The sequence below is a fragment of the Urocampus carinirostris genome, chromosome 4, assembly GCF_059441175.1.
Source record: "Urocampus carinirostris isolate Australia breed hairy pipefish chromosome 4, RoL_Ucar_1.0, whole genome shotgun sequence".
Classification (NCBI taxonomy): Eukaryota; Metazoa; Chordata; class Actinopteri; order Syngnathiformes; family Syngnathidae; genus Urocampus; species Urocampus carinirostris.
Window position 1 is genome coordinate 31,721,741 of NC_142352.1, and position 22,781 is coordinate 31,744,521.

Genomic DNA, 22,781 nt, shown 5'->3' on the forward strand with positions numbered 1-22,781 from the left:
CAAAAAAATGAATAGCCACACCTGACCAAAGTGAAAAACTTGCTGGGTACGTGTATCGAATTGTAGATGCAAACACACACACACACACTAGTTTAAACAATGATGAGTGTTTCATTTTGCATCTTGTTTGAGTGTCAGCTGCGATTTTCCTAATGTATTGAGAAGACATGCAGAGTTTTTCTGGAGACGCTCACTGCTTTACATGTGTCCTAGGAGCAAACAGCAACCATGTACACGGGAGTTGCTCTAATCTTATGGGCTTCAGCTGGATATTCATTCAGAACCACCGAAAACTGTCAACTTGACAGAAGACAATCTTTGTGTGAGAATATTTTCCAAAATGTTTGTTTCGAGATTTCCAGAGAGGCTAAATCGTTGAGCCAAGCGAAGAACATCTGCAGACAGCGAGGAGGCCATTTAGTTAACGAGTTGAATGAGGCCATTATAATGTTTCTGGATGACATCACCAAGGAGAGAAGCTCAATTAATCAGACCTGGTGGCTGGGGCAGCAAATTCGTGAGGACGTGCTGGATGACTCCTGGGGTGATATTGGTGGCATTTTGTTTTTTGTTTTGGCACTTGAATGCTGAGGTGTGTGTTTGTCTCAAGATGCTTCCAGGTGCACATATATAAAGCAGAATCCTTTTCAGCTCGTCAGATCAGTTGATTGCAATCACGAACGACGCTTCCTCTGCACCCACAGTAAGTGTCGCATTGTGAAGGTCATGTAATTAAGTGTCTCTCAGCCAGTGTACAGCAGCACGCTAATGTTTTGTTAAGCCGGGGGTGGGCAAACATTGGAATAGAAGAAAAAGCTAAATTGATATGATTTTGTGTATCTGCTGATAAAGAGTCTCAAATCTGATACCTCTGAAACATGAGGAATAAAATATAATGATAGCCTACAAGATTTGGGGCCAAACTTTTTCTTATTTTCCTGAAAAAAATGTTATGCGAAGTTAAAAAAAAATGTTCCACTGCAGGGTAATTGTTACTCGTTTATAATACTATTTTTGTAATCGTTATCTATCGTTTTATTTCTTTTATATGATTTTTTTTTCCTTTTGGCATACTTTTTTTCTCTTTACCTTTTCCCTTTTTTTTCTGGCTTTTCTTCTTTTTAATTTTCTCAATTTTTTTTTTACCCCTTTTCCTTTTCTTTTATTTTTCCGCTTTTTTTCATTTATTTTCTATTTTTTTCATGTTTGTTAATTTCCTATTTATTTGTCCTTTTTCTTATGTCGTTCTTTGAAAGGCTACACAAAAGTGTGAGGGAAAAAATATGTTGCTGTTTTCGGTTACACAACAGCATACAGACGTCTGGTGTACAAATATTACACACTGTACCTTTTTAATTTCAACTTGGACTTCATTTTACTATGGCTCATCAATTTGAGCATTAAAAAATTAACTTGGAGCCGAGATTAACATTGTTTACGGACGGCATGCCCGAGAATGTTTTTTTAATGAAAAAGTGTGCCAGTTTAAAAAAAAGGTTGAGAAACACTTATGTTGTTAAATGCAAACATGTGTTGATATTTGTTTTATTCCGTAAAGGTTTGCAGGTTTTATCACAAAATATTCAGGTGAGATGTACATTTTGGTAACAATACACACTGATTTTGCCACTCTTATAAAGTATTAACACTAATGTTTTGTCATATTGCTACATTTCCCCAGTCAGCATAAATTCTTAGTGCCAATAAAACGGGACAAACAGGCAGTGTTAAACTAGATGTGAGTTATTGTTTAATCAGCAGAGTTTTCCCGTTTGAATTGCGGGTTAATGGCTGTTATACCAGCGATCATTTAACTAACAGTAAGGAGCTAAGTCATAATTGTAATGTCCTGTTTTGTGTTTATGATTACAGAAAGCAATAACATCCGGATCACGTAAGTGAGAAGGCTGAAAAAAGCAGAAGTATAAATACAAGTAAAGCTGTTACTGTCTGATTCTGTCAAATCAGGGCTCAAAAGAAGTGACCACCCCATGGCTTCCCATATCTATGATATTGACAATCTCCTTATGGTATGGTAGCTTTAAAACAGTTTTTAATGGAATGTGTACAGTATACTAAGTTCTCAAGCTCACAGGTTTCTTTTACTTTCTGAAGGAAGCTGAAAATGAACTCATGCGTCTTGAAACAGAGGAGGGAGAGCCAACAGATGAAAGTCAAGTGGGTGATGAAATTCCCCGATGAACAATATAGGAAACAGTACAATAAAGAATCTCAGATTTGTGACATAACAATTTCGAAGATTAAATAGAAGGATTAGATACTTGTTATATAGCATAACTCACACCTCATCTGTTGCAGAATGCATTTATCCTACATTTGTTGAAAGGCACCCAAAATCTGCTTCCTGAATTTGCCCTTGGAAACATGGATATAATCAGTCAAATCATCAACTGCAGCATTAGCATCCTTCACATCGCCATGAACAGATGTGACATCCGAACCTATTCTGATCCGAATGTAAGAAAACATGCAATTTTGGGGGGAAATTAATGTCACCGTGCTTGATTAATTGTGCAGAAATATAGTAATGTGTTGTGTCACTATCAACACCTCCTAAAGACCCTGTTTGAGGATATTTTTGAGATTTTTCGGGCCATTTCAGTACTGCTGGGAACAGCTACATCACAAAGATTTGTCATCAAGTATTCAACAGGGACCATCTATCACAGCAGGTTGTTCTTTCAACATAGAAATTAAACGAGGTAAAGTTAACAGTTGTCGCATTCAAATGTTGATGTTCACTGTCTCCACTCAGTCATAAGCCTGAAAACTTTAGCAATGTAATTTTGGGCTCAGTGGATGAAGGCGAGTTTGTCATAATGCCCCCATATTCTGTTCTTCGAAGTCACATTGGACAATATGAGAGGATCATTGCTCAGGTGCGTTTTACGCATCGCGTATTTTTGTTGTCAATGTCAGCATTCTTTAAGCAGCTGTTTGTTTATATTATAAGATGGCCACATACACCATGAATCCCCATCAGACGGAAGACAACATCTCTGGAGCAGTTTGCAGCGTTTTTCTGAGTGATGGAGACTCTGATATCAAGGTGGCCAATCTCACACAGACAATTGAGGTACAGCTGTGCTAAAGCAGAGCCTGTAGCACTAAAGTTTGCAGGCGTCTTTCAAAATAATTTATTAGTGACAGTAAAAAAAATGATATTATCAATTAAATGATGATTATGAAGAACTCCAGATTGTCTGGACATGTGGAAAGAATGGATGAAGGCTTTATGACTGAAAGAGAATGTACTGCAGAAGTGGTGGGAAATGGAATGAGAGGAAGGGCTACATATGGTTGAATGGATCAGGTGAAACAGGCTCTGGATGTGAGGTCTGTTAATGTAATGGATGCAAGAGTGTGTGCCTGAAATAAATGTGAATGGCGAAGGATAGTTAAGAATGACTGACATCGACACATATGATGCCGAGGGGATAAACCAGTGTATGCTGTTGGACCTGTCTGCTAATGAAAGGTTGCATGGCACAGCAACTCATCCCCTTGTTGTGCTGTGGGCTTATTGTTCGGTGTCCAAACCAGAAAGAAAGACTAAAAACAGATATGGAAAATGCAAGGGACAAAGTAACAAACTAACAAGTGGGCACTGAACTTCTCAGGTTATTTCAGTTTGACACCAAACTTTGAACCCTTCAAAAGAGACCAAAACCGGCCATATTCTCCAAACAGTTGAAGAACAGTATTCAATTTTCTTCGGGGTATGTCTTGGATTGGGATTTTAAGCGAACTGTACAGGAAATTGAAGGGGTATATACCCTGCATGTACTTTGTATGCACATGGCTGAAAACTCAAGCTATTAGGGTGAGAAAGCCACAGCAGAATTTTGCAAATCCCTTTCATCAATTGAAAGCAATCCTGCACAATTGCACTTTTTTGATTTTTAAATATGTGTGGCCAAAATGACTCTGGAATAGTCGGTCTTCCTTTTTGTCTTTTCTGAGGGATGAAAGCATCATTTCTTGTGATTATGGGCTTTACAAAAAAAAGAAACATGACGTGAATTGACATCAGGTAGCAGTAAAAAATGTTCCCAAACAAACAATTTTACACAGCACACAAAACTTGAAATAAACAAAAAAAAAAAACTATAAAATACATGGAAACAAATATGTTGACTTGTCATTTTTTTTCATTCATTAGTTTTTTTTTATTTGACCTACAGCATGTTTCATGTTGACATTGCGGTCCCTTCTCAAGGTTTCTTCATGCTGAGGTTGTGAGTTATTCCTTGCCCTCATATAGGTTTTATATCAGCGGATAGTGTAAAAATAGTCTGTAGTCTGTAATAGTCTGTGCAGCCCTTTAAGACTTCTTTTGATTAAGAGATAAACAAATAAACATGACTTGACTTGAGTTCTTCCTTTGGAAAAACGTGTAATTGCATTCCAAATCAACAATTTTGTATGGGAAGCAAAGTACGGTAGTCTTGTGAAACTAGGACATTGATGGACAAGGTGATAAAGCCTATGGTTGTTGTACGTGCACTCTTTAACCAAACTATTTCCATCCATTTTCTATTATATATAATTTGCTCCCCTAAGTGGCGAGGGCAGCTGGTGACTTGCCATAGTTGACCCTTGCATTAAAAGGCCACAACACTGTCAAATGCCAAACTAAATTGTGATTCATCCCTTAAATTAAAAGTGTGTATCTATCATGTGAATTACAGTTATCCCTTGATTTTATGCGGGAAATATGTTGCCAAATAGTCCCACAATAGTCAAAACCCGCAAAGTAGAAACAGTTACTTATTTATTGGATGTCAGTTACATATAATATAAATGACTGTAAAGGTAACAATGATAGATCTACAAATAAAATCACAGAATTTCTGTTGTGTGCCCTGCGATTGGCTGGCAACCAGTTCAGGGTGTCCACTGCCCGATGATTGCTGGGATGGGCTCCAGCACCCCCGCGACCCTACTGAGGATAAGCGGTGCAGCTAATGAGATGAGAATTTCTGTTGAATGAATGGTCTTGCTCTCCAATAATACTCATTATACAAGAGAACAACAAAATTTGAGGGCTTCTCCTTTCACTGTAAAAAAGCAATGTATAGGGTGGCCTACTAGCTGCACGCTAGCATCGGGGATCCTCGGACTTAACTATGTCTCCACAATGATTAGATAAATAAAAAAAATCACTTAAAAGATAAAAATAAAAGTCACAAATGTAGCGGTTTCCCTTGTCTTGTAGCTTCCACATTAATGGGTAATGGATCTGGCATTGGTGTGATAGAGGCTTATCAAGGGTGGCTTAAGAGAGTTGTTACGTAACCTAGCTGTAGCAGTAGGCCAGTTCTGCAGCCTCGCTATTGCTTTTCCTCCTGACACCGTCCAGTCTCTTGTAGTACCCAATAACAATCCACTGGGCACCTGGTGGTGCAATCTTTGCACTCTTCTGACTTTCCTTGGAGTCTGATTTAATTGATGTATTTCTTTTCAATGTAACAAGCTGCTAAAACATGTTTGTTTAGGTGGACACATTGACTTGTGCTCCCACCCTGCTGTTTGACTGACTGCAGTCTATTACAGTTGGACACACAGTCACGCCCTCCCCCGGGGGTCAGTCTGCTACAGAACACAATGCACAATAAGTTGATATCAATTACAATAAAGACAATCCAATTCAAAATCTGCGAAACATGGAAACAACAAAAAGTAAAACAGTGATGCAGCAAGGTACTACTGTAGTTTATATAATTGTAAATGAAAGCAAAAGCCAACATGGATGTTCACATGTGTTATTTCTGCAATAATCCAAGCCCTCAAAAATTCGATTGTTCCTTCACAGAGGTAATGATAATGTATTTCTTTACAGATATTTATGCCACGTCAAATCTCTTCAACAATGTTTAACCACATTGTAATACTCGAAGAGAATGCGAAGGTACTGACAAGCTTCAACATCTCAGATCCCACCATGTCCATCTGTGTCAGTGTGGAACCCAGTGGGAATATGTCCTTGAGTCTCACGCTGTCTGAAGGGTCACCTCCGAATATAAGTTACTTTGCCAACATGACCATCCTTAATCAAAAAGGTAACATTTATTTTGGGCTTGTTATTACATAATTTATGTTCATGATAGTTTCTGTTTATGCTAATAACCATGAAAATTATTTTATTGGTTGTTTGATACCATTAAGACAGGGGTGTCCAAACTTTTCAGAAAGCGAGCCAGATTTTTAAAACTGAAAATGTGTGAGGACCGAACTAATTTAGTCGACCATTTTTATGACACAGTCTTTAATAAATTCACTCCCCGTGCTTGGCGATCAGTGTCACAACCTCGTAGCTTACCTTTGTAGCATTTTCATTTGACTTGTGGTGTTCGGTTTTTTTTGTTTTTGTTTGTTTGTTTCTCCCCACCAAAAGGGGTACCAAGGAAGCGTAATCAGTGCTGCAACTCTTGCTGTAGGTTTAGCTTCTTTTATTGGATCCACCAACTCAGGTCTAAAGAGGCTAGAGTTGCCTATTCAGAGGCGTACGAGTGAACAGGCATACATGTTGCCACAATACTGTTGCCCTAAAGCCGGGGTTCCCCAGGTTAAGAAGTTGATTTGTCCTCTCCACCTGTGGGTTAGGACACAGGTCCTGGCTGTTTTTGTGCCATTGCCCCTCCATGAGCAGTTCAGAAGCAATCCTTGAGTTTATGTTCTCTACAGGTTCACCTTCGCACTGTTTGGAAATTGCAGCGGTCACCTGGGTAAAGATGATGAGACCTGAATGATTTGATCCCGTTAAATCTGTGGGGTTAATACTTCAAAGACCTCCTTGATTCAATGTACAGAGACTCGCAAATAGATTCAACTATCCCAGAGGTTTAGGTTTATAATTAAGGCTCTTCTCTGGTTGATATCCAGAAGGGAATACCCCCTCTGAAGTTCTTTTAGTTTCCGAATACTGTGGGACTGTCCGAGGTTACACACCTCTGCATCACCTCAGAAGGACAATCTTTATGAAATGGCACACCAGAATGGTGGTTTACTTTTTAAGAATTGAATCTCAGGTTCAGGTTTTTGTCCTGGCCCTGGAGCAGTTGACCGGCTCAAAACATCCTCAAGGCTGCAAAACAGTTTGCCTAATAAGGTTGCATGTGCTTTGTCGAATTGAAAAAGCCTTTCAGTCTCCATATACCTAAAAAAGAATTCCTGTTGGGGGGTGTGTCATCTAAGGCCATTGATCCCTGACATTAAGATAAAACAAGTAAGGTGGATCAGGCATCTCTTTCCTAAATCCTTGGTGAGAGGTCCGGGCCACCTCCCACTTCTAATATATACAAATTGCATGGAAACTGTCCTCTATGCTGTTCCTCTGACAAAAGCTTGTTTTAATTTGTAGACACCAAACTACCTAGTTTTACTGTCTTTAATTTTATGCAGATTTTTAGAAAATATGCTTCTTTTTGATTACTAGATAAGAATCTGAAAGTCCTGATAGCCCGTCCAATTACATATACATTCAGGTGATGTTCTCTAAATCGATTAAACTAAAATATAAATTAGTATCAGGAACATCACAGTTTTTCTCAATCAAACCATCTCGATGAATTTAGTCATTAACCCATGCATTTTTACAAACACTGGGTGCTGTTTAAAGTTTGCTAATTATATGCGGTTCTGATAATGATTTGTTGTTGTTGTCGATTAAAGAAGGGTATCAATGGATCATAACCCCAGAGATGTTACAACAAACTCCTGGGGAATGGTACATTAGCAGTGAACTCTTTAACTCCACATGGGAGCCGGGCATTACACTAAATATCAGCACGTTCATGACAAAGTGTATGTATTGGAACGTAGACCAACAAGCATGGAGCACAGATGGCTGTCAGGTGAGTTTCTTCCAGGTAAATTTGCTTCTTTATTGCTATTAATTAACACAATATTGATAAATTTCCTGATTTTAACCAGTAAGAACGCATAAAAAAACACTATAAGGAATACTTTTAAATATATTAAGAAGGTCACCATTTTAATGCCTTTTTATGTTTTTTCCCTCCAGGTTGGGAAGCAAAGCTCTCCTTTTCAAACTCATTGTCTTTGCAACCACCTCACTCTTTTTGGTGGTTCATTTTTTGTGATGCCAAACTATGTGGACTTAACACGCACAGCCGAGTTGTTCAGCACCGTGTCCCAAAACTATGTAGTGTTGTCACTGCTTTGTGCTTTCTTTGGCCTGTACCTGGTGACCCTCATGTGGGCGTGCTATGCAGACCGCCGATCGCTCTCCAAAGTGAGTCTTCATAACAAAATATGTGTTTTCTCACTATCAAAAGCATGGGAAGATACTCACCTATAATGCTTTTCATGCCTGTAGACCAGGGATTTCAAACTCTGTTTGGCTCAGGGGATGGATCTGTACTTTATGTTCTCAAGTGGGCCGGATGAGTAAAAAAAAATCCAAAGCCAAATATTCAGCTTTGTATTTATGTACTATGCCTTATCATTCAGCCTACTTTTATAGCATACACTAAAAATCATAATCATGTATAAGGGTTTGTTTCTAAGCACAACACATTTATCCACAAACAATGAAAAGAAAATATTCCATGCTTGGCATTCCACGTGTCACCAAATTGTTCATTATGAAAGCTGCGTAAATGCAGCTTTACATCCGTACCAACTCACCATATATATATATATATATATATATATATATATATATATATATACTGGACTGTCTCAGAAAATTAGAATATTGTGATAAAGTTCTTTATTTTCTGTAATGCAATTAAAAAAACAAAAATGTCATACATTCTGGATTCATTACACATCAACTGAACTATTTCAAGCCTTTTATTATTTGAATATTGCTGATTTTGGCTTACAGCTGAAAAAAACTCAAAAATCCTATCTCAAAATATTAGAATACTTCCTCAGACCAAGTAAAAAAAATAATTTTATAACAGCAAAACTAAATCAAACATTTGAAAATGTCCATTGATGCACTCAGTACTTGGTTGGGAATCCTTTTGCACGGATTACTGCATCAATCCGGCGTGGCATGGGTTTAATCAGCCTGTGGCATTGCTGAGGTGTTATTGATGCCCAGGATGCTTCGATAGCGGCCTTCAGCTCATTTGCATTTGTAGGTCTGGTGTCTTTCATCTTCTTCTTAACTATACCCCACAAATTCTCGATGGGGTTCAGGTCAGGGGAATTAGCAGGCCAATCAAGGACAGTGATGCCATGGTCAGTGCACCAGTTACTGGTGGTTTTGGCACTGTGGGCAGGTGCCAGATCATGCTGGAAAATAAAATCCTCATCTCCATAGAGCTTTTCAGCAGATGGAAGCATGTAGTGCTCTAAAATCTCTTGGTACACAGTTGCATTTACTCTGGACTTGATGAAACACAGTGGACCAACACCAGCAGCTGACATGGCTCCCCAAACCATTGCTGACTGTGGGAACTTCACACTGGATTTCAAGCAACTTGGATTTTGCTCCTCTCCAGCCTTTCTCCAGACTCTGGCGCCTTGACTCCCAAATGAAATTCAAAACTTGCTTTCGTCTGAAAAGAGGACTTTGGACCACTCTGCAACTGTCCAGTGCTTCTTCTCCATAGCCCAAGTCAGACGCTTCTTCCGTTGTCTTGAGTTCAGAAGTGGCTTGACCATGGGAATACGGCTATTGTAGCCCATTTCCCGGACACGTCTGTGAACTGTGGCTTTTGATACCTGGACTCCAGCTTCAGCCCACTGTCTTTGAAGCTCCCCCAAATTCTGGAAGCGGCTCTTCGTCGCAATTTTGTTAAGGCTGCGGTCATCTCTCTTGGTTGTGCAGCGTTTCCGGCCACATTTTTCCCTTCCAACAGACTTTTTGTGGATATGCTTTGAAACTGCACTCTGTGAACAGCCTGCTCTTTGAGAATTTTCCTTTTGTGTCTTACCCTCCTGATGGAGGGTATCAATGATGGTCCTCTGGACAGCAGTCTTCCCCATACTTGTGATTTAGTTTACTGAACCAAGCTGAGTGTTTTTAAGGCTCAGGAAACCCTCGCAAGGTGTTTCGAGTTAATTAGATGATTCAGGTGATTAGTTGAATAGCCTACTTGTATACTTTTTCATGATATTGTAATATTTTGAGATAGGATTTTTGAGTTTTCTTAAGCTGTAAGCCAAATTCAGCAATATTAAAATAATAAAAGGCTTGAAATAGTTCAGTTGATGTGTAATGAATCCAGAATGTATGACATTTTTGTTTTTTTAATTGCATTACAGAAAATAAAGAACTTTATCACAATATTCTAATTTTCTGAGACAGTCCAGTATATATATATATATATATATATATATATATATATATATATATATATGCCGCCATGGTTAGCGTGTGTGCGGCACAGTTCTGAGGTCATGGGTTCAAATCCAGCTACCAACCTTCCTGTGCGGTGTTTGCATGTTCTCCCCATGCTTGCGTGGGTTTCCTCCAGGCACTCCGGTTTCCTCCCACATTCCAAAAACATGCATGTCAGGTTAATGGGCCGCTCCAAATTGTCCCTAGGTGTGAATGAGCGAGCAAATTGTCTGTCCCTGTGTGCCCTGCGACTGGCTGGCAACCAGTTCAGGGTGTCTCCTGCCCACTGCCCGAAGATGGCTTGGATGGGCTCTAGCACCCCCGCGACCCTTCTGAGGATAAGCGGTATAGATAATTGATGGATATATCAATCTTTTTCACATATCCACTGATTAAATGATATACTGGGCTGGATCTGGCCGCATGCTGTTTGTTTGTCATGTCTGCTGTAGACTAACCGCTTCTTCTTTTATTGTATGACAGAGGAAGATCACTCTGCTGGAGGACAACCATCCGTGTGCACAGTATAACTATTTAATCAGTGTCCAAACTGGACAGCGCAGGAATGCAGGGACGACTGCCAATGTACGTTGTGCAGGAAATGACACATTAAAGTCAATACGTGGTAGTATTGATCGATACTGATATTTTTTGCTCGGAAATGTCATGATCACTGAATGATCAAACCCTCGAGTTTGTAAAATATGGTAATTTTCAACATATGACATTTTTTTCTTTAGGTCTCTTTGAAACTGATGGGTTCAGAGGGTAAAAGTACCGTTCACCATCTCACAGATCCTGAAAAGCCGGTATTCGAGAGAGGAGCCATGGACATTTTTTTGTTGGCCACACCATTCCCATTAGGCGAGCTGCGAAACATTCTGCTCCAGCACGACAACTCTGGGGGTCATCCCTCTTGGTATGTCAGATGTACCGAATATATTCACATATAATCCATGTCACATACAAGCCCACCCCGAAACTGCTTTAAATTAGCCACATGCAAACAGAAATAGAATAAAACATGTAGACCAAGTTGTGGAAACAGTGAACACTCGATATTTTCGGGCTTGTGCAATCTCGAGAGCTTGCAGATGAACACATAGCTGAGATACTCTACATCCATTTTGTGCCTGGGCTTCAAACAACTTGAATATATCTTCCATTTCTGGTGACTGACCATGTTTTGACTCCCGTTTAGCCTCAGGTGCAATTTCCAGGGATGTGTCCTTTTTTTGACCGCCGACATAGTTTTCATCTAGACTGAACATGCTGCTTCGGGGTTGCTTCTTATTTCAGTGGCCTTCAACACTTTTAGCTTGAAGTTAGCAGCATTGGAGATAGTTTTTTATCTATTTTATGAAAGAATGGATTAGTGAAATAATAATTTTATAAATTAAATTGTCAATGACAAGCACACTTTTAAGGTACATTTTGTGGCTTTGTGCTCACATTTCGCCCTTTGGCTGCCCCTTGGTTTGTTGTTCCTCAATAAGCCGAGCCCTCCTACTCCCGCGCTGCATGCGGTTACTGACTGGTGACACAAAAGAAATATGTGCATATAAGCTGAGCTAATACACTGCTAGCGCTACCTTTGCAATTATGAGGTACCTCCCCCTGTCAGTGTAGGAACGCGTACTGGCAATCCAACCAGCTACGGAGAACTGGTAAGAACTATACCAGGGGTGGCCAACCCGGTCCTCAAGAGCCGCATGTCCTGCATGTTTTGGAGGTTTCTCAGGTGATGCAAATTTCAAGATTGTTTGCAAGCTGTGCAGGAGCTTAATAATGACCCAGGTGATTGGGATCACCTGTATTTGAACAGAGAAACTCCAAAAACATGCAGGACATGCGGCTCTTGAGGACCGGGTTGGCCACCCCTGAACTATACTATCATGAAACACAAAATCAGGGTTGGAAGGATTACTTTAAAAATGTATTTGGAGACAGTTTCTAGTCACCTGTTTAAAATGTTGAAAATTGGTATCGTAATCCAAATACTTAAATATTGCGGTAATTCAACTTAATTACTTTCAATCACTTTTACGGAATACAGATATATGTTTTGCATTCTTATAACGTAACGTCATTATATGTATTACGTTACTCACCAAGCCTGCAACTAATAACACAATGAACGGTTCACCGCTGAAATATTTACACTTACATACTTCTTGACTAGATTGATTTTGTGTTAAGGTATATAAGCAAGGTGACCATCCAGGACCTCCAAACTCAACATATTTGGCACTTCTTTTGTGACTGTTGGATAAGCAGCATCCATGGAGACGGTACGACTAAAAAAATGTTTAATGTCGCAAAGAGCAATGAAGTTTCATGCTTCAGGTAATAGCAACTTTTGAAGTTTTGAAAGCATTAAGCATGTTATAATGTACTTACATTGCCGCTTTATTATTAGGAATATTTTTCAGAACAGAACAGCAACAGGTTTTAGAGATGAGCACATTTGGGTGTCCATTGTAGATCCGCCATCACGGAGCCCTTTTACCCGGGTTCAAAGGGTTTCTTGCTGTATGAGTCTGCTCCTCTGTACTATGGCCATCAATATTGCCTTTTGGAACATTCCAAGTAATGAGGATTCTCCAGTAGTCTTCTCAGTTGGTAAATCTGTTACTTGAACATGAACATTTTTTGATTGTGTTGATGTGTGAGTGCAAAAGATTTGAAAACATTTGAAGGGAACACCTACCGCAAAGCCAGGACTACAAGCCGCTACCTTCTCTTGAAATTTCACACTCTGCGTCTTTAAATGAGGTGAACCTCGGAAAACAATCCTCACCTGCACCATAGCTCAACAATTCTTAAAAAAAAGAGCATGCATACAAATCTGCATACAAAACACCTCAGTGGCATCTGAAAACATTTCTTTGTCTCAAAGTTTGAGAGAAATTAGTCCATCATTTGGCTAACATGATTGATATAATACAATACAGGAGAACAGCGGGTTTGACAGTAGGCCATTTATTCAATATTTAAAACGCACTCACAATATTTAGACTTTTGCACCCACAAATCAAGTCCTCTATACATCTGAATTGAACAGCAAGAGAAGTTCTCCATGAAAATGTTACACTTCTGTCCGTATCATCGGCAACAATGTCAGGTCGCTGGAGTTCCCTTTACTCCACGAGGAACGATGACAAGAAAATTAAATTTGATCCATTACCATGATGAGCAGGAGAAATGTGCTGTTTCCATGACTCGACTGTACAGACGCTGTCCTACTTACGAAAGAGATTGTTCCTAAGTTGAATTTGTTCTAAGTTGCTTCAGTGCTATATTTTGTACGGCATGTAATGTTAAAAGTTTATATAAGTATTTTTAAGGCTTATATAAGTAACCTGTATTGTTTTGTACTAAAAACATAAACATTTCGTAAAATAATATGCTCTAAAAAGATAAAGTTGAGTTTAACTTACTTTTGGAAGATGCGCTTTAAGAGGTCCTCCTCCGTGGTCAAAAGTGGCCAAGAAAAAGCGTTCAGACCATTTTCTCAAGCGCATCAAACTTTCTTATTCCACTTTCATTTCAAAAGAAACGGTTGGCCACGTCTTTACACTTTACACTACCCATATTGAATGGATGCACGAGATATTATAAGTTCTTAGCGCGCTGGAGATAGTATAGACATAGAAAGTATATAATGAACTAGGAGGAGGAGGCGTTTTTTTTTTCTTTCAGGTGGATGCTGGGTGACCTTTCACATCGCCACATGCCGGTAGCGGCGGAAAGGAGTACTACAGTAATGTCCTGTACTCGGAAAAACACAATATAATATAAACCAATATAAAATCTAACTTACATTATTGTCCAGATATTTTTCGACATCCCAATTTTTTTTTTTTTGTATCTGCCGTTTTACATAAGTCGAATGGTCGTAAGTAGGGGAGCGTCTGTATTCTGTTGTAGTGATGGGAACTCTGGCTCTTTTTAGAGAACTGGCTATTTCGGCTAGGCTCACCGAAAAAGAGACGCCTTTCTCGTAATCACGACGGCTCTTCAGATTTAAACAAATATATATATGACATATTACTAATAATAATGAAACGTTATGCACCAAATAATTAATAGTTATTTTTGAAAATGTTCCAGATAAATCCAAATTTGGCCCTTTACTCCATACTCATCAACGTGTACTCTATCCCTGAATTTTTCATGTTTTATCATTTCATTGAACGGGATTTAAAAAAAACAAAAAATTCTCTTAAACTGATCTCGTGTTGGCCATTTTAATTATAATTAAGATGGTTTTGGTCACTGGTAGCAGACGATAACATCATTGTAGATTATGAAGTATAGTCATGATATTCTACATAGTCTGTTTTGCTGTGAGTAAATAGATACCCTATTTTTGTAAGGCTTTTTTATCGCTTAATAAAGGGAATTGCAATCATTAAAAAGGGGAGCAATTGGCTATGATTGGCAGGTATGTGACATTTTTTTTTACATACAGTACTTTGTTTATTTTTTTCCTACAATTTTAACTGAAAGCTGCGGCCACTCCCCTTTCTGCTCACAGCGCAAAGCAGACAGAGGGCTTCTCGGTGGGAGCCGGCTCCTTGTCGCTCACTTCAGAGATCCGGCTTATAGAGCAGTTTCTTTTTACGAATGACCCATCACTATTCCGTTGTCTGATCCCGTCCCAGGTGCACTGCACATCACGTGGCAGGACATCATGGTGGGGGTCCAGAGTGGTCTTCTCATGTTCCCAATAAACATCCTCATTATCACCATATTCCGGAGTATCAAACCTCGCATTGGGTCAAAGACTCCAAAAAGCAGCTCGGGAGATGCATTAAAACCCTGGGTTGTTACCATGCCAACGGTTTTGAAGGTGTGTTTCACGTCAGCGCAATTGTTGACACTGTGAATGGAAAAGGGGCATGAGAAATCTGTAACTTCCCAATGCATCAAGCCTTTTTTTTCTGTTGACCACCCAGGAAACCAAAAAGGTCATTTCTTTGTTGAGCGCAAGTCCATTAAACAAAATGGTGCAGATGCACAGCTTGGAAATGTTTGCTGATCTCTTTTCAGCTATGGACAAAATGCATGAGTTCATCCATTTCATGCAAGGTAACTCAATTTCCAAAAAAGAGAATTGCAGCAGATATGTTGTAGATTTTTTTCCCTTTTTCTTCGTCTGTCAAGGTGAAACCGAGAGCGATTTGCATTGGGTCCATTGCAGCAAGTTTCTCTTGACTTCTCTTCGTCGTCAGCTTGTTTGTCTGGAAAAGTTAAATGGAAAGATCTATGCAAATTCGCATGATTACACACAAGCTCTGGACCTCACCACCATCCTTGTCCGCAAGGCAGACATGGTCTTCAACAGTCACCTAGCCTGCTGGTTAGATTTTTCTTCGCCCCTCATGCTATGCAAATTTTACAACACCGTTTTGTTTTTTCTTGTTTTTCACGTCTGCAACCCAGCCCGCCCCCAGTGAGGAAGAGGAGAAAGTCAGCCGGGTGCTGGTTGCCGTGGTGGTGCGTGTTTCTCGGCTGGTTCCTGTTGATTTCCCTCAGCGGCTTGTCCACTTTTTTCACCTTGCTCTACGGCTTCGACTTCGGCAAAGCAAAATCCATCAAGTGGATTTTGTCTTTGGGCCTCTCTCTCTTCCAGAGTATTTTCATATTACAACCGCTTAAGGTGGGTCTATGTTGATGGATGCAGTAGTTTGATTGGTTGGTTGATTGGTTAGATAAAATAAAGGGAGTTTGAGGGTTCTGTGCAATAGCTCGGCTGTTCCTAGGACTTCGCTATTCTGGACTGAGATTTTGGGATTTGTGTACTTTTATACTATAATGGTTGTAGATGCTCCATCCTTTTCAATTATTTTCTGTCATGCTTCTCTTGGAAGAAGAAAGCCTATCGTGACCCCCCCAAAATCAATGTTTTTTTAAGTGATAATATTGGTGGGGAAAAAAACAATAATGCCTCATATCGGTGGTGACACGTCATCTCCGTTCATACCAAATCTATACCTTTCGGCACATTTTCGCCAATAAAAACATCTTATTAGCATGATTGGTTATATATCTTTAAGTTTCAGCTTGAATTATTTGGCTTTGTGCTGTCCGCTGCCAACATTTTTAACAAAGCAAACACTTGATCTTTGATCTAAATTCCTCAGTAGTCACAGTAAAGTGCTCCGTACCCTCTGTCAAACTTCCTCATCTTAGCTTTTGGAAGAAGACCTTTGTTGTTCTGTTTGTCCTTTCACTTAGTCTCTCTTTGACTGTCCTCATCATTGTTAAATATTATTTCATGGGGCCATTGAAGGTTTGCTTCACTTCCTGTCTACACTTTATACTCAATGCTTATACTCTGTACTTAATGCAGTGTGGAGGCTAAATGTAAAACAAAACCCTCTGCCAATGAGAATGCCACTGCACCCTTGTGTAGTAGATGTGCAATTGCACTTAGTCAAGGAAAGTTTAAAAAAAAAAAGTTACCCTAACTCAACTGCACCGACCTTGATGGAGCACTGCACCCCACAAGGGAGGGGTGCCCGACTATTTGAGGACCCTTGCTGTATACCAGGGGTCGCCATCCTTTTTGAGGCAGAGAGCAACTTCAATAAAAATGCTATAGTCGGTGCATACCGGATGGTACCCATAATTGACAAATTTGTGTTTTTCCGTACAGATTTTCTTGTACGTCGTACAGGTCTTGAAATGCATGATAAATGTACTTTGTACGGCAAAAGCGTACAGGTTGACAGGTATGATATTTCATGATTAGGTCTATTTTTAGGACGGACACGCAGGCATGTGGCAATGACACCGCGGGCGTCAGCGTTCCCGCGGGCACAGGGTTGGCGACCCCTGCTGTATACTATACCACCTACTTGGTTGTATGGTTTCCAGTTGAAACTAACGAATCATATTTCTTTGTATTGCGCCTCATGCTTGTGAGCATTTGTTGTGGGAAAGCTTGACGTTGCAAATAGACTACAAGTTGTTAACTTTGGTGGATGCAGACCCAGCCACAGGGTGCAGAGTTGATGACGAAGATTTGTTGATAGAAAGGGCAGCTAAAAGTGTTCCACATGGGAAAAAAACACGAGCAGACAAAAATAAAGTCCAGAGATAACTCACGACTGGTGTCAATACAGTCCCAGAGGCGGTCGGTGGCAAGGACTTGGAAGCAAATTGCCAGAGGAAAAAAGCGAAGTATAGCAATTGATCCGACAGCCTATACTGTTCGCGCAGTCAATATAAAGTGCTGAAATCACCCAGTTCTTGTGTATGGGAGAATAGATGCAGCTGTGAGCAATAACCCTTAAAAAAATCCACCCCCACCCCACCTTCAGGTTAGTGCACTTGAGGAGGGCAATGGCCTGCCAGATCCTGACTGCTATTGTCGTGCAAATGCATTTTTGTTTTTCACTCTGTGCGACACTTGATTCTTTTACATTTGTGTTAAAGGTGATTGGAGTCGCTGTCTTTTTTGCCCTGTTACTCAAACCTGTTGCTCTGGAGGAAACTGAAGAAATTGAACAAGTGCTGTCAGGTAAATGGTCTCTTTATATACAGTATATACATGTAAATGGTCTGCATTTATATGGCGCTTTTCAAGTCAATGAAGACCTTCCGAAGCGCTTTACAATGTGATTCACACTTACCTATTCACACACACCCACATACAGATAGCAGCGTCAGCCATGCAAGGCAGTTGCCTGCTTATCGGGGACATTAGGGATTCAGTGTCTTGCCCAAATATATCCAGACGCTCCCCTACTTACAACCATTTGACTTACAAATAATGGTAGATACGATCATTTTTTTCGGGATGTCGAAAAATATCGGGACATTGCTGTAAGTTCGATTTTGTATTGTAGGCACCCCTTTCCGAGTACAGGTCATTACTGTAGTCCTTCTTTCCGCTGCTACCAGCATTTGGTGGCGCTGTGAGAGGTTACCCAGCATCCACCCCAAAGATGAAATCCGGCTTCCTCTTCCTAGTTCGCAAGTAAACGTCTTTGACATTTCTATTGTTTAATGTCTTGTGCATCCATTCAATATGGTAGGTGTAAAGGGCAAAGAAGAGGCGAACCGTTTCATCTGAAATGAAAGTGAAATAAGAAAGCTTGATGCGGTTGAGAAAATGGTTAGATCGTTCTCTTTCGGCCACTTTCTACCACGAAGGAGTAAGTCGCCTAACTCTTGAAGCTCATCTTCCAAAAGTAAGTTACACTTCACTTTATTTATCTTTATAGAGCATATTATTATATGAAATGTTAATTTTTTAGTACAAAACAATACAGGTTACCTATACAAGCCTTAAACATACTTATATAAACTTTAAACATAGAAAATATAGCACTGGAGCAACTTACAAACGAATTCAACTCACGGACGATCTCGTTCGTAAGTAGGGCGGCGTCTGTATAGATCCATCCATTATCTGCACCGCTTATCCTCAGTAGGGTCGCGGGGGTGCTGGAGCCCACCCCAGCTATCTTGGGGCAGTCAGCAGGGGACACCCTGAATTGGTTGCCAGCCAGTCGCAGGGCACACAGGGACAGACAATTTGCTCGCTCATTCACACTTAGGGACAATTTGGACGGGCCAATTAACCTGACATGCATGTTTTTTTTAAATGTGGGAGTAAACCGGAGTGCCTGGAGGATCCCCACGCAAGCACGGGGAGAACATGCAAACTCACAGGAGGTTCGATCTCATGACCTCAGAACTGTGCCGCACACGCGCTAACAACTGCGCCGCCGTGCTGCCCGTCTGTATATATATATATAATTAGTTTTTGTTTTTTTCATCCTAACTAATCACATTGAGCTCTGCAATTAAGGACTTTTTGTGATTGCATGTTATATAAACCAATAGTGTCATTTGTAGTGATATATTTTTCTCTTCCTTTCGCTCATATGCTTACACATTCACATATAACACCTTTCTCATGGCCAAATTCAAGCACTTTTAAGGACTTTCAAATCAAATTTCTCTTGTGCCATTAAAGATAGAAACCCAGCGTGAATAAAGTATTTTGCAGAGCCACAAATATATTTGCGATTTACATACGGGATTTCGAATCTTTGGTGTGCCTATATCAAGACATATGATTTTTAGATCTTGAGAAAATCGCAAATTGATTTGTTTTTGAGACAGATCTCTCCCCATATAGGTGTTGGGTAAAATGACAATAATATGTACTGTAGCTTACATTTTCTGTTGCAGTTTTCCCATTACAATTTACCACAAGGAAATTACCTTATTTTTTGAATGGCCCCTAATAAAGGTACATAATTGATACGTTGTCCTTGGACTCATACACATTTCATAGTCCCCTATTTAGGTCAAGCATGGACCTGTCTTCTTTGGCACGACTCATATGGGGTGCTGACACCTCGATGGACAATGCCACATAAACTAATGCCATCTGCCGGTAATCACGAGGGAAGAAGAAGTGTGATGGCTAAGCGATGTCATCAGACAATAAAATCAGCATTTTTTCAAGCAGACCTTTTGAGAAACATGGCAACAATCTTAAGCATTTCAGGCACTTCACCCAAAATTCAAGCACTCGTCAATCCTTGAAAAAACATTAATATTTAAACAGTTTCAAGCATTTCACACACCTGTACAAAGCCTGTTTCGAGTACAGTATTATTTCTTAGCTACGCTTATACTTTAACACATTTTAAAGGCAAATTCACTTATTTCAGTCGATAATGAATTGCAATTTATTTGAACTACTATGCGCTTTGGGTAGATGTGCTATGTTACACTAGTAATAAACTTATTTCATAATTGATTAGGGTAGACGTAGCAACCCATTGCATTTGACGCAGGGCTTATGGTAAACAAACACACATTTGCTTTGACTACATTTGAGCTTGTGGTCCTTGCCCACAAAAAAGCATGCTTTTTGTAGAAATATTCCTGTGGGTCTCTGATGCGTCTTTCCAACTTTACAGAACAAGATGAAAAATGCAGGCGTTACTCCAGCGGAGAATTCTGAGTGTGCAGCTCATCGCTTGAACGCGTTCCTGAGTCACAGCTGCTGCATGAGAGATTCACATTCTCTTATAAACGACATACAATTGTAAAACTTGCAACAGTTTTTTTAATGACAATTAACCCGTGAAATATCATCCAGTTATTATATAAAGCAGTAGTTCTCACCTGGTCTGACTTAAGAACCCATCATGCCACTCTAATTACAAGTCGTGCCCTAAATGAAAAAAAATATTAACCTTCTCAAATTGATTGAATGATTGTGCAGTTCAAACCAGGGATAATGGAATAGGTTCACGGTTTCTTTTAAAAACAAAATGACCAGCAAAACTAAAATAACTAAGTCGTATCTCAATTGCCTGCATTTTTTTTATATATATATATATATATATATATATATATATATATATATATATATATATATATATATATATATTCAGAATGCGGCACTGCAGCGCAGTTCTGAGGTCATGGGATCAAATTTAGCTACCACCCTTCCTATGCAGAGTTTGCATGTTCTCCCCTATGCATGTGTGGGTTTCCTCCCACATTCCAAAAACATGCATTTCAGGTAAATTGGCCAGTCTAAATTGTCCCACGATGTGAATGAGCGAGTGAGTAGTCTGTCTTTGTGTGCCCTGCGACTGGCTGGCAACCAGTACAGGGTGTCCCCTGTCCACTGCCCAAAAATGGATATATGGATTTTAGAATCATACATTTTTCAAATAATCGTAGATTGAGGAATTTGCATATATTTTACATAACATGAGCCTTACCTAAAAGGAGCTGACATAATTGTCTGCCATTTTGCTGCTATGGGTGCCGAAAAATTTCAAAACGCCTGGGCTGAAAAATGAGAAGTAAAACTATGCACTTTGGTCGTTTTGAGTCACCATAGCTTGGATCCCTCCTCTTGCTTTTTTGCACTTGTTTTCAGTTGCGCTAAACCATACAGTGATATCTAGTGGTTAAATAATACACACAGACCCTTCAAGGAAATTCAAAACAATTTACTTTAGTAGCATTAGCAATTTTTAACAGACCCAGCATGCCCAAACATGAAATGAAAAAGTGCAACTACTGAGATGTGTACAGTAGCTTATGAATGACGTGATGTTGCAGCTTGGTCATGGTGGAAGGGAGATTACCTCGGGTTTTAAGTTTTTCCTTACCCTCATGTAGGTTTTAGATCAAGGGATGCTGTAATAATAGTCTGTAGTCTGTTTGTCTGTGCAACCCTTTGAGACTCCTTGGGATAAAGGGCTATACGAATAAACATGACTCGACAAAGAAAAATATTAGTGCAACAGCAATAGTGCAACGGATCATCGTGGTCAAGGGTCTTGTTCCTTATAACAACCCATGAGGACCCTACAACATGCATTAATACATTATTTTTTATTTCAATCCTTGCAAATGATCATTTGCCTGTTTTTTGGGGAGAGTGTCGATCTGATACAAGGCAGGAATTTTTTTATTCTTTCAACATTTGTATTTGATTTTTGTAAAGGCCTTTCTTGAAAAAAAAAATACTATCAACTTGTACAAAAACCAAATCATCTAAATGACAATATATTGTATTGGATACAATATTAGATGTTACCAACAGTTTCAAAAAAGAAAAAAAAGGGTTTATTTTGGGGTTTTGGCTTGAAAGTGTGACAATGCCTCCCATGACTATAAAAACACTAACAGAAATGAATCAGAATCAATATATATCTCAAAGTCATTATGAAACATTTTAAATCTCAAGTGTAATGTATCCATATTTTTGTCTTACTAATTATGTTGTGATTAAAAATTTATGTTAAAAGTAGTTTTTTGTGTTAGTTGAATGCATTTTTACCTGGATTTAGTGTTTAATTGCTCTACTCTCAAATAGTCACTAGTATATTTACATTTTATACAAAACTGTGTGCACTTTTTAATGTTAATGCAATTGTCCCCAAAATACAGGCCGCGGCTCGCATACGGCCCGCCTCCACATTAGGTCCTGGCCCCGAACATCACCAGACAGCATTTTGACACACATACCTAAAAAAAAAATAACACAATGTCTGGGTGCGTATTTAAGGATACAATCCTGGGTCGCCAAACTCTTAATGCTGGACTACAATAGATGACAAATGAAAAGGCATTAGGCTTTATCTCTATTTCAAATGCTATTTTCGTGCATTTCACATGTTCACAGCTCACATATCCCTTATCCCCTAGGGTGTGGGCACCACTTCATGTGATGTGTATTGGGCAAGTACAGTCTGGCAGCGCCTATCCCTTTCCAGGCCGTCTTTTGGCCATGGGTTTGCTCCCTCTCTTTAAAAAGATAATACTGGGTTCCATGAATATCAGCAGCAGGAGAAGCCGCTTAAAAACAATTTGTCCCGAAATTTTGATGATCACATTGCACATTGCATCATTTGTGATTTTCATATCATTTTTTGAGAAA

At 39.5% G+C, this 22,781-nt stretch overlaps 1 protein-coding gene across 1 annotated transcript; it reads left to right on the plus strand.

Moving 5' to 3' along the window:
• The first annotated feature begins 447 nt into the window (after nt 1–447).
• On the plus strand, nt 448–20,506 carry pkd1l3 (polycystic kidney disease 1-like 3). The gene is made up of 23 exons (XM_088333351.1): nt 448–544; nt 611–703; nt 1,559–1,587; nt 1,873–1,894; nt 1,969–2,030; nt 2,116–2,178; nt 2,320–2,478; nt 2,581–2,693; nt 2,777–2,900; nt 2,975–3,097; nt 5,864–6,083; nt 7,696–7,877; nt 8,048–8,278; nt 10,826–10,927; nt 11,083–11,261; nt 12,542–12,688; nt 12,762–12,964; nt 15,010–15,197; nt 15,304–15,436; nt 15,512–15,707; nt 15,791–16,007; nt 17,789–17,873; nt 20,296–20,506. Exons 1-23 carry the CDS (start codon nt 448–450, stop codon nt 20,337–20,339), a joined length of 3,012 nt encoding a protein of 1,003 aa, XP_088189477.1. The 3' UTR covers nt 20,340–20,506.
• The last annotated feature ends 2,275 nt before the right edge of the window (nt 20,507–22,781 follow it).